The sequence below is a fragment of the Zootoca vivipara genome, chromosome 14 (assembly GCF_965207765.1).
Source record: "Zootoca vivipara chromosome 14, rZooViv2.hap1.1, whole genome shotgun sequence".
Taxonomy (NCBI): domain Eukaryota; kingdom Metazoa; phylum Chordata; class Lepidosauria; order Squamata; family Lacertidae; genus Zootoca; species Zootoca vivipara.
Genome location: NC_142597.1, coordinates 21,133,363 through 21,145,715, shown reverse-complemented (window position 1 = coordinate 21,145,715; position 12,353 = coordinate 21,133,363). Strand labels below are relative to the sequence as shown.

At 50.6% G+C, this 12,353-nt stretch overlaps 1 protein-coding gene across 1 annotated transcript in view; it reads right to left on the bottom strand.

The window, feature by feature from the left end:
* The window catches only part of ABCG4 (ATP binding cassette subfamily G member 4), a 42,322-nt gene extending 31,827 nt beyond the window's left edge, over positions 1-10,495 (bottom strand). Inside the window, exons 1-2 of the mRNA XM_035139937.3 lie at positions 9,988-10,495; positions 5,169-5,407 (exon numbers count right to left, since the gene is read on the bottom strand). Of these exons, the coding sequence (XP_034995828.2) occupies positions 5,169-5,397 (229 nt within the window). The 5' untranslated portion in view covers positions 5,398-5,407; positions 9,988-10,495. The remainder of the gene's footprint in view (positions 1-5,168; positions 5,408-9,987) is intronic.
* Between the last annotated feature and the right edge of the window lie 1,858 nt (positions 10,496-12,353).

Genomic DNA, 12,353 nt, shown 5'->3' with positions numbered 1-12,353 from the left:
GCTTGCCGGGTCGTCATCCAGCAGCGCGCGCAGAGCACCCCGAGCCTCCGGCAGCCAGCAGCAACAACAACAATCCCAGAGGCTCGGGGCGCTCCACGCACGCTGCTGGGTGACGACCCGGCAAGCCTCCTCCTCCTCCTGCCGGCTCCCAGAGGCTCGGGGCACTCCACCATGCCTCAACCCCCACTGAGCGCGCCTCCTTCGCCTCCTCTTCCCCAGCCTGCGCTCGAGGCCACGGTGCATGCAGCCGCCTGCTGCCCAGCCTTTTTGTTCTCCTAACCCCTCCGTCTTGCCTACCTCGAGCCTCACATTGTTCGCCTCTTCGCCCGCAACTCCCTCCCGAGACGCGGAAAGCTGCTTCGCGCAGCGGCATCCGCCGAAAAGCAGTGTGACTCTCGCGCCCCCTCTCCTTCCCCCCCTCAGGAGTCCAGCGCAAGGTCCGACACTGAGCTCTGCCTGCGGGGGCCCCGGAGGATCCGCGCACACCCTTGCCTCCCCCTCGGTGGCCCTGTTCGGCGGCAGCCCACGCCGCTTGCCAGACATCCCTCTTTGCTGTGACTTCTTTCTCTGCGTCTCCTCCTCTTGCCAGCGTGCTGGGTCCCACTGGCTGGCTGGGGCACTCAGCGGTCTCGCTCCGCGGAGTATGGCTTATTTTCGGGGTATGGCTTATATTTCCTAAACGCTTAAAATCCTGCTATGGCTTATATTATGACTACGTCTAAAAATAGGGGAAACACGGTAAGGCGGCTTCCTAAGTGCTTGAGGAGAATGTGTAGAGTTGGAAAGGACCACAAGGGTCATCTAGTCCAACCCCCTGCAATGCAGGAATCCTTTGCCCAACATGGGGCTCGAACCCATGACCCTGATACTGAGAGTCTTCTGCTCTACTGACTGAGCTACCAGGGCGCAGTCTCAGTGGACTTCTCCTAGGAATGCAGGAACTCATCCCAATTCAAACCCATTGGCCCACCAAGTTCAGTATTGCCTGCACTAACCGGCAGCGCCTCTCCAGGGTTTCAGACCAGGGAGTCTCTCCCAGCCCTAACCTGGAGATGCCAGGGATTGAACCTGCGAACTTCGCCATGCAAAACAGATGCTCTACCGCTGAGCTATGGCCTTTGCCTTAAAAAGCAACACAGCATGGACAAGGGGGGGTCATACAACTGTCAACGCAAGCACAGGCAAGCTTTTTACGCAAAACATAAATGATTCCCACCAGCCATCTCGGGTTAGGGATGGCATGCAGCAAAGGGTCAAATCTCTCCCAGATATCTTGACCCGGGCCAGGTGGAGAGAGGGGACCCAACTGACGCTCAGCGTTTATCAGGGACAGGGGAGGAAGCTGCTTCTTCAAGGACTCCACAAAGTCAATCCCAAGTAGGATTAACCTGGATTTTACTGGCTTAAGGCAGAGCAAAACTCCTTTGGGCTCAGCAGAAAGAGAACTGGCCGCTGTCTATCAACCCACCCCTTCCCTCTTTCCTAAAGCTGAAGCAAAGGGATAAACATTCGGGGACGGGGACGGGGAAGAACCACTGAGTGCAGGATTGCGCAACCTGTGACCTGCCAAGCCAAAGGCAGCCTGTCGTTGTCAGCCACTGGGGCAACTTCCTTACTGTCCTTTTGTCTGCAGTCCTGGATGAGTGGCCAAGCCAGGAGGGCGATCAAAGCCCTGGTTGGGGCACCGTGCATGGATAGCAAGCCCATTTGATGGGGTCACCTACGCAGGTTGCACTAGTGGGTAAGGATTAACAGGTGGTTCCCTAGAGCGACATGCTCCTGAATAGTGCACGCGCGCACATGCTCACTTTGGGCACTTCCCTGGTGGTGCTACCCTGCTCTTTAGTGTTGAATTGGAGTAAACGGCAACCAAGTTTCCCATGGATTGCTGTGTGTTCTGATTAAGCGCTATAGAGCAGGCTTGGGGGGGGGGCAGCGGGGAAACGACAAAACTGCTTGGACCTGTGCTTTTGAAGCATGGCACAAGCAGAAGTGTTGACGAATCCTCAGTGGCAGACCATCTGCTTGGCATTCAGAAGATGCCAGCATGGCTGAAACCCTGGAAAGTCGCTGTCGGGTTTGCGTAGACAATACCGAGCTAGATGGAACAATGGTCTGACTCGGGTTGCATTTGCCCCATACATTCAAAGCACAAGGCTTCACCCCTCCCACCCCCCAAAAAAGAATCTTGGGAACTACAGTTTGCTCTGTGGAGCTTTGATTCCCACCCCCCCTTGGCAAACTACAGTTCCCAGGATTCTTTGGGAGAAATCATGTGCTTTTAATGTACAGTGTGGGTGTGAACGCCGTATAAGTCAGCTTCCTATGCTCCCAATGATCCCTTCCTTGAGCTCAGCACCCTTTGGCTCTGCCCCATGCTGGCGTGCTCTCGACCTTATGCTTTCCAAAGAAAATGTCTTCTTTTGGGGGCTTTGATTTTGGGGTGGGTGGGGCTGGTGATTGGCATTCCATGAAGAGGAGCTAATTAAGGCAGGCTACCACCTCCCACCTGCCATAACTCCCTCCCCCGGCTTTCTGCAGCACTGATTTATATGCGCGGAGCAACGGTGCCGCCTACGCAGGATCAGCCTCCCCAGAGAGCTCGGAGAAAGAGAGGGAAAGATGCCCGTGGCTGGGGCAGGAAACAGATGCTAAATTTATCTCCCTATCATCACATGTTCTTGCCTGGCATCAAGGCCTCGGATCTTCGGGGAGACTGAGCAGAACAAGGCATGCCTTCAGGTGGGGAGTCCCCATCCCAGAGGCAGAAATCCTGCCTCTGGAACTTCATGGGATGTGGGACCTCTCTCACCATGTGGGGTGTGCAAAAATACTGGAGCCCTGTGTGGGAACAGGGGTCAGGTGGATCAAGGGCTGGGGACCTGTTCATGGAAGAGACGGCTATCGGTGGCTACTAGCCAGGATGGCGATGCTCTGCCTCCAAGGCTGCTGGCTTCTGAATACCAGTTGATGGGATTCTCAGGTCCTGCTTGTGGGTTTCCCAGCACCCTTGTGGGTTTCCCAGCACCCTTAACAGACTACAGCTAGCCAGGATCCTTTGGGCAAAAGCCATAGCTTTTAAAGTGGCATCATGGTTCCTTAAATGTGTAATGTACATGGAATGGAGCTTTTTAAAACAAGGCACTCCAAGGTTTTAGACTTGGACGCATGAGAATATTAGAAGAGACCTGTAGCAGGATCAAACCAAAAGGGCCATTTAGGGGAAGGGTGATGGCTCAATGGTAGACCACCTGCCTTGTGCATAGAAAGTGCCAGGTTCAGTCCCCTGCATCTCTGGCAGGTATGGGAAAGACCCTTGTCTGAATGCCTGGAGAGATGCTGCCAGTCAGTGTAGGCAACACTGAGGTAGATGGACCAATGGTCTGATAGGCAGTGTCCTATGTTCCTCATAGAGCATTCTCTCTCCGCCCCCCCGCCCCCGGCCACAATGGTCAACCAAGTATTTCTGGCACGCCCATAAGCAAAATATGAGTTCAACTGCCCTCTCCAACTGTTGCTGTTCATAGAAGCATAGAATTGTAGAGTTAGAAGGGACCCTGAGGATCATCTAGTCCAACCCCTGCAAGGCAGGAACCCAGCCCACAGCAATCCCTGGCTGGGCTCGAACCACCAACCTTCCAGTTGATAGCCAGATGTGCTGACCCACTGTGCCACAGGAGGGCATGGTGCTTCTAATACTAGAGGTGATGCAGCCATCGTTGGTCATTACCCTCCATGAATTTGTCTAATTCCCCTTTAAAATTATCTAATCCTCCTAGAAAGCTATCCCACATTGACAGCCATCGCAACATCTTGGGCTAGCAAATTCTACAGCTACAGAAGAAGGCCTTCCTTTAGTCTGTCCATTCCTTCGGTTTCATTGGATGGACCCCATTGGATTTTATCATCATCATCTCACCCTTCACCCTGAGGTCCCTTGGGTAGGTTACAATATGAAAAGTGCTATGCATTGAACCAGCCATTTCAGCTACTGGGTAGGTTACGGTCCAACCCTATGATTTGATTTACTTAGTAGTAAGTCTCACTGAGTTCAGTGGGATTTATTCCCAAATTAAGTGTGCACAAGATGGCAGCTTTAATTGCCAACAACCTTGTTTATGGAAGCTAATATATACACTGGAGTTGGCAGGTAGGTGATAGCTGAGGTCTTGTAAGGCTTGCTTGCAAGACCTTAGATTCAAGCTATCAAGCAAATCCATCAAAGTGTCTAAATTCTCTCATCACCTATGTTGCTGTCTCCTTTCCCAGAAAGCTGGGCAAGAGACAAGCGGGTTTTATAAGGGAGAATAATTTCTCTAATTGCTGTTGAATCTTCACAAAGATCTCCTTCCTCGGAGGGTTCCAAAAGTGAGCAGCTGTGCTTTTGCCAATTTCCTCCCTGCTTCACCACCCTCCGTTTCTAGTCCCGTCTCTTTCCATTGCACATAAGGACCCATCCCTCGATTTCAGAAGTTCAGGTGCAAGTGCTGATGCTTATGTAGCCAAAAATGGCACCACCCGTGCTCAACTGGTTTAAAGAAAAACCAAGATTTGGGGGAAAAATAAACAAACCCGCAATAAAACTATAAGGCACTTCATCAAATCTGTCCCTTTTTGAAAAAAGTTTGGACAGGGAGAAGACCTCAAGGCAGGAACCCCAAAACAGCAGTCCAATGAGGGCTTAGCATGCTCGGTGGGCATGCAATGCTGGCTGACGTATGGGACAGGGGGATGGAAGGGAGTGTCATGGAGCACAACTAATGGGAACACTCCATGCTGCAACATTTTGTTGCAGGTCTTCTTTCCTATATCACTTAAGCAAACACTGAATCCTCCCAGTTTTCATTCAGGAAGAAAGAGAAGACACGAAATATGTCCTAACTAGCCACTAAGCAGGCCAGGCTGTTCCTGTGACTCAGAAGCAGATGTAGCTTAGTTTGGTACATTAGTCACAATTCTCCACACGCTTCTTCCCATTATATTCCTGCTTAAGAGGGACGCCAGCAAATCACATCTATGCACATGCATGCACACGTGCAGATGTGTGCATGCGTGTGCATAGATGTTTGCACGCGCAGAGCCATGCAGGCCCATGGAAGGAGAGACTTGGAGGAAAAGCAGCAGGCCCCGATTCACACGTGTGCACAAGTGCCAGGAGGGCATCCTACCTCTCTTCCGCCACCAGGAGCCTTCCCGGACAGAATACGACAGGTCGACAAACTCAATGTCCACAGCTGAGCGCTTGGGCAAGTGGGAGAACCGCTGGGCTTCCGTGATGTGGTTCTCCACCTTCTTCAGGTGGGTGGTCAGGAGGGGAGCATCCTGCGAGCCGGAATTGCACACTGTGTCCTCCAGGGCGATGGAGACGCATGCGGGGTCGAGGCTCTTCTCGGCCATCGCCACTGAACTGCAGAAAAAGGGATGGAGGGATCAGGAAGCTGTTGGGCTAGAAGTGTCTCACTGACCCACACTCTTACAAAATCCAGAACAGGAGCCCATAAGAAGAGCCTGGCTTCTGGATCATGCCCATGGGATGCCCACAAGAAGGCCCTGAGTGCAACAGTGCTCTCCTCCGGCCAGCTATTAATATTTCACAGTAACAGCCAGGTATTGAATAAGTCTCTTGGGTTGGGTACTTCCATGCTCTGTCGGTTAATTCTTGTTCCCACCTCCCGTTCTTGGAGAGATGACCTAACTCTTGACAGCTCTTCATCCCTGGATTGTACATCTACATAAGATGAGTTTAGAAAAGCGGAGACTGAGAGGAAACAACGAGAGCCACCTTCAACTATCTAAAGGGCTGTCATATGGAAGATTGAATGAGCTTGTTTTCTCCTGCTCTGGAGGGTAGGATCCAAACTAATGGCTTTATCCTCCACAATTTTTTCTTCAAAGCTGCCCAAGTTAGTGACCATTGCTGCCCCTTGTGGAAGCGACTTTCATAGTTTAACCGTGTGCTGTGCGGACAAAGGCTTCCTCCTGTCTGTCCAGCATTCAGTTTCGCTGGATGTTCCCGACGTCTTTGTGACCGGAGATGGCAAAGACTGCATGTTTTGCACCTCTGAGCTACAGGCCATCTTTCCTCCCAGCACAGAGACACCTGCTTGCTCCTACGGCCACCACCACCCCGCCCCCCCACCCCTTGGAGCACCAGACATCTGAAAGCCAGCAGTCACTTACTTCATGTTTCAATAATGCATAGACCTCCTATTATTATTCTTTCTACTGCCTCCTGGGCCCAGCTCCTAGGCTGTGGCAGCAGAACAGAAATGGTCTCCTGCCTCCCATTGTGTCCCCAATTCCCCCACTGACACCCCCCCCCCAAACGCATCAGAATCTCCTCTCTGCCAACTAGAGGAGAGCTCCGGCCATTTCTTTGCAGAGAAATAACCAAGAGAGTATGCTATTGCTATGGCCTACGAAAGGTCCCAAGGAAGTCCATATCTTCCCCTAGATTTCCATCCTTATCGCTTTGAAAACATTGCCCGCGACACAGAGGCAATGTCTCCTTTCCCCAGACACAACCCATCTTGGCCTGACTTCACATACTCCAGATAACAAACTGGCAAAGGGCAGGGCAAAAACTAGACAGCAGGCATTAAAAAACATTTCAATGATTCCAGACCCTCCAACATTTCTCTGATGAAAATAGGGACGCCCCAATATATAAGAAAATAATGAAACATTAAACATTTTAAAAAAACAAAAAACACCTTCCCTATACAGAATTGCTGTCAGACAGCTCGGTGGGTCAGACTAACTCCATACCCTCCCAAATTTATCCAGTGAAAATAGGAACATCCTACCATACCCTCTAACATTTCTCCAATGAAAAGAGGGACATCCTAAGGAAAAGTGGGACATTCCAGGATCAAATCAGAAACCGGGGTGGCTTTTCTAAATCAGGGACGTCCCTGGAAAATAGGGACACTTGGAGGGTCTGTGATTCAAAGCTTGGGGAAACGTCCTTCTTCTTGTGGGCTTCTCCCAAGTGGGCTGGTGGAAGAGTAACGGAGCAATCCATTCTTCCTCTGGCAGCCTGCATGAAATGCCATGCGTTCACCTGCATGCATTTCCTGGTCGCGTGTGGTGACCAAGCGAGCTGTTAGACATAAGACTGGCATCAGGTGCGGAGCACAGCGATCATTCGTATTAGAAGCGGAGTGTTACAAAGGTGCACCTAAATTTTTATTCTTCAAAATTGATATACCGCTTAACCGTGGGGCGGGAGGGGGGGGAGAGATCTATAAGTGGTTTACAGAAAACGTCATAAAATATTCATTAAAACAGACTTTAAAGCAGAAAACACAACAAAATGACCAATATATGGATTAAAATCGACATTAAGAAAATAAACAAACGTGGGCAATAAAGTTACATGTCTGGGTAGGTTTGCCTAAACCAAATAGGGTTTTAGCAGGTGTCAAAACCAATGAAGCAAAGGCAGTTGCCTAATATCAATGAGCAGGGAGTTCCAAAGAATTGGTGCTGCCACATTAAAGTACTGATTTGATGTTGGTTGGCATCTGAGAACCACTGAGTGGAGGAGCCCCAGTCAACGCCCAGCCGCACAAGAGCAATTTGAGTGTGCGAATGGACCCAGGTGCCTGAAAGATCATTCCATTGCCGGGCTTTTGTGCAATTGCATCTAAGAGTTTGCAAGCGTATGTTCGCCCTTCGTTCCCACCACTCTTCCTGTTCCCTCCAGCACCCTAGAGAGATTTTATAGATAAAGAAGAGACAAGACCAGCCTCAAAGGAAAACTGTTGAACAATTCCTATAGATTGCAGCCACAGCAGAAAACCAAGCCTAGCCTGCGCCAGCAGCCAGCCTCCGTCCTTGCTCTGAATCGAATGCAGGGCTGGCCACTCAATCCAGAGGCAAAGCAAGAAAGAAAAGGTGTCACAATGGCAGAAGCTGTAGTGCAGGAACAGGGTGCACCGTGCACCGGAGAAGGTGTGCAAGCAAGGCAGGCTAGGGTGGTACAGTCAGCTCTCTTACCACCATCTCTCAAGGCAGAGCATCAAAAATGCTTATTGCCAGCTTGGCTGCAGGTAGGCAGGCCACGAGAACTGGCCTCCTCTCCCTGTTGTGGAAGCTTGGATTTCGAAACGGACCCTAAGGGGTAATAATAAGCAGAGAGCTGGGCGGCTTCCTGGGGAAGTGTGCAGCCGTGGGTGGGCAGAAGAAAGCCGGTAGGACCCTCCTCTTCTCCCTCCCCCTCTGGGCTCAGCCCACTCTGCTCCCTTGCAATTCTTTAACCCACATTTCTGATCACTGCAGTTTCCTGTGCAGTACGGAGGCAGAGAGAAGTAAGCAGCCTCCTTTTTTGGGATGGGCTGGCAACTGTCCTTGACATCAGAAGCACCATGGGCACTGACTATTTCTCCCAGTGTCCTTTCCCTTCCCCTCCCCCACCAAAAGATAAATAAAACATAATCAAGATCTCCCCCCACCCACCGCCTCAATCCAAAAGGATCCATACCACAAGCACACATTTTTCTTAGTCTAAATGTTCCTTAGAAGGGCAGAAATGCCATTGAATGAGGGTGAGAGGAGTGGGTTGGTCTCCTAAAGACCCTCTCTCCCCCACAGGTTTCAAACCACATGTGATCATGTTTCAAAGATTTCTTTTATTTCTGGTTAAGCCAGCAAATGGTGTTAAGATGCGCTGCTTATTTGCAATCTGATCTCGGATCTATTCAAGAACAGGCCAATTGGCCTTTTCCTGTAAATCTTGCCTGCTCTTTACTGAAAACTCATCAATTTCCCCACCCCGTGGGATCCCAAAAGAGTGCCCCCTAGAGGAGGGGCAGCTGCGGATTTTGGACACCTCTTCCCAATTTTTCCTCTGCATTTGAAATATTTAACAAGTGAAGCCTGGCTCTTTGCATGTTTCCTGGGAAGACAAGTTCCACCAAGATCAGTGGGGGCTTCCAAAAACATGCAAATGGTCCGGTAGCGATAATCTTTAGATAATCCAAATGTTGAAATCCCTGAAATCACCCCTCCCTTCAGGTGAAGTAATAGTTGGAAGTTGCAAGCCTCATTCCTCTAGTCAAAAATTCTTTTTAATGGCTTCCAGTTGAGGCAATTATTTGAAAACAAAACAAATGAAGTTCTGAAGGCATTTTTAGGGCATCAGAATTGCTTGTTTTCTGTGTTTGTGTGGGATATTTTATATGTGTATTATATAACAACAACAACAACAACAACAACAACAACAACAACAACAACAACCTTTTAAACCAGCTTAATGCAGCCATCATAATCACACATTTCCACAATCTTCCAAAACTACAGGATGGGAAGAGAGAGAGAATCTGGCAAATTAAAATGCATTCCCACCCCTGAAACTCATCTCAGGCTTTCACGATGCTACCAGAATGAATTCCCTTTCCAGGACCAAGAATTCCATCCTCATTCTCTTCTCTCCAACCGCCTGCCCAAATCGGCTGCATCCCAAAAGAGCATCCTGCAGAGAGGGCAACTCTTAGACCAACTCAGGCCATAAATCCTCTTCACCCCCCCACCTACCGCACATCAAACACACAAGGACCTTCTAATAGGAATGCCAAAAAGTTTGCTGCACTAGAGATTGGGGGGGGCAGTGGCGGGGGGGGGAGCAGTCTCCCCACCTGGGCTATCCAGGAAGGACAGACAGGCTGGTCCTCGATTTCACCTTGATTTCAAAATTTATTATAATTAATAATCTTCAAAAAGCAAAACAAAAAAAACCACCCTTATTCCTTGCCCCACCTCTTCCTTTTTCCAGCCTTATAAGTGAGGGGGAGGACTTCCCATGGACACCCCCAAAGCCACTGATCTCAGTGCCACACCAACATCAGCCTCAGTTCAAGCAATGCATGGGGGGTGGGAAACACCCCCAATAATAAAGGGCTCGATTTTCAGCAGGGAAGAGGGAGGGGATGGTATCAAAAGATGCTGCCTACTTCATTCCCCACCACCACCTTAGTTCAGACTCACCTCGCTCTCTCCCCTTCTTTTTTATTGCTGGCTCAGCCCCTTCGTGTCTGAATGTGACGGAGAGCAGGCTCCCCTTTTCTGCTGGGGTGCTCGGGGCTTCTGGGTCCTGCCTGCCGCCACCCCCCAAGCTGCAGACATGTGGGGTGGGTGGGTGCTCGCGTCTTTTTCTTCTCCTTCTTCTCTCTCCCCCTCCCTCTTCTCTTTGCAGCAGCAGCAGCGTTTCCTCCCCTCCTTTTGGAGACAAAAGGGAAAGGATGCTGAGAGACGGACGGAGGTCCTCCTGGGCTCTCCTCTCTCTCTCTTCCCAAAGGATGCTCTGCTGCGATGGGCTGGGCAGGGCAAGGACCAGCCCGGCTGCCAAGAAGTGACTGCAGAGCAGACCGGGAGAGGGCAGCTCTCAGCTCCTGCAGCCGTCCTTCTCCATCCTCTCAAAGGAAGGTGGTGGTAGGGGCTTGGGTTTGGGGGGAGACGCCAGCCAGCCCCCGCTCCCCACTTCTCCTCAGCCAAGCAGCAGCCCCCTAGCAGCCCCCCTGCCCTGGCTGGTGGTGGGGAGGGCTCCTCTCTGCTCCATCAGCCCGACGCCGCCGGCTCATCTCTCTCTCCAGGTTCATCCCCTCCTTGCTGAATGTCACAAGCACCAGCTAGCAGGGCGGGCCGAAGGTGGTGGGGGGGAGAGGGAGGGATTGCTGGGCCGGGCTTTCCAGGCAGGTTTCTGCTTTCTCGGCCAGCATAACAGCTTCGCTTAAAGGGACCAGCGCCTGCTATGCTCTTAAAAGTGGAGGGGGTGGGAGGGGGGGAGGGAGGGAGGGAAGGAAGGAAGGAAGGAAGGAAAAGAGCATCATGTCACCAATTGCAGCCCGGCAGGCCCCTGGGACACGCTCCCTCCTCAAGGGGGCGCTCCTGCTGCCCCCACAAAAACCCCAGCAAGCTGCTAGTCCTCTGCAGAGAGGGGTAGAACGTTTCCCCTGCCTCCACTTTTAAAATAATAATAATAATAGCTTTTTTAAAAAGCTTGTCATTGATTTAAATTATTTTCTGAATGTGATTAACAGGTGGCTGGGGAAACCCAGCCAGATAGGCGGCGTATAAATAATAAAATTAATGTTGTTGTTGTTGTTGTTGTTGTTGTTGTTGTTGTTGTTGTTACTGATGGTTATATTGTTATCCTGGTGATAATATTGTTGCGTGGCATCTTGTATTTCTCCCCCGGCAACTCCTGCAGCCAAGCTGGTATCAGGTGTATTGCTTTCCTTTCCTTTGGACCACATCCGTCTTATCATCTTGGTCATACACGCTACCCAGGCTTGTGCCCTGGAAAGGTCACTTTGATGCTGCTAATGCAGCAAAAACAATGCAGGAGCAAGTTGCCTGTCTTTGCAGCCACAGCAGCAGCTGTGATTCTCCAAATGTTTGACTTCATTGTCTCTAGAGAGAGAGGAGGATGCCCATTCTCTTTGTAAACTGCTCTGAGATTTGGGTTTTTTCTTTTCTTTTTGAAGACTCAGTATATACATTTTGTGAAATTAAATTAAATATATGTTATATTATTTCTTACCCTCCCTTCACCACGAGGTGCCAGTGTGGATTAGAACCATTTAAAAATAAAATAAAATACAATATTAAAAACAGCAGTCAGCCCTAAAAGCTCCTAAAAGCAAGCAAAAACTCTCCAGTTGACTGTGCTTTGCAGAATATCTAGTTCTTACAATTTTTTCCCGGTAAGTTTTATTTTTAATGGGTGGCAAAATTAAGTTGCACAGTTAAAGCAATGACAAACCTAGACAGCATCTTAAAAAGCAGAGACATCACCTTGCTGACAAAGGTCCGTATAGTTAAAGCTATGGTTTTCCCAGTAGTGAGGTATGGAAGTGAGAGCTGGACCATAAAGAAGGCTGATCACCGAATAGTTGATGCTTTTGAATTATGGTGCTGGAGGAGATTCTTGAGAGTCCCATGGAGTGCAAGAATAGAATCATAGAATCATAGAGTTGGAAGAGACCACAAGGGCCATCCAGTCCAATCCCCTGCCAAGCAGGAAACACCATCAAAGCATTCTTGACATATGGCTGTCAAGCCTCTGCTTAAAGACCTCCAAAGAAGGAGACCAGGGCCGTCCTAAGCACCTCTGGTGCCCTGGCGCTGTGGTGCGACGGATCCCCCCGGTGCCCCCCCGCCCCGTTTCCCAGCGCGACGGGCGGGTGGGCAGGCGCATCGTGGCTGCCAAGGGCGTTGCTGCGCAATGGGTTAGCGGGCTCAGCGTGCAGCGCTACTGCCGAGGGCGCTGCTGCGCAGGAGAGCGGCGGGCGGGCGCACCTGCGATGCGCCCCCTGGCGGGCCGGCGCCATGGTGCCCTGCGCCACCCAGCC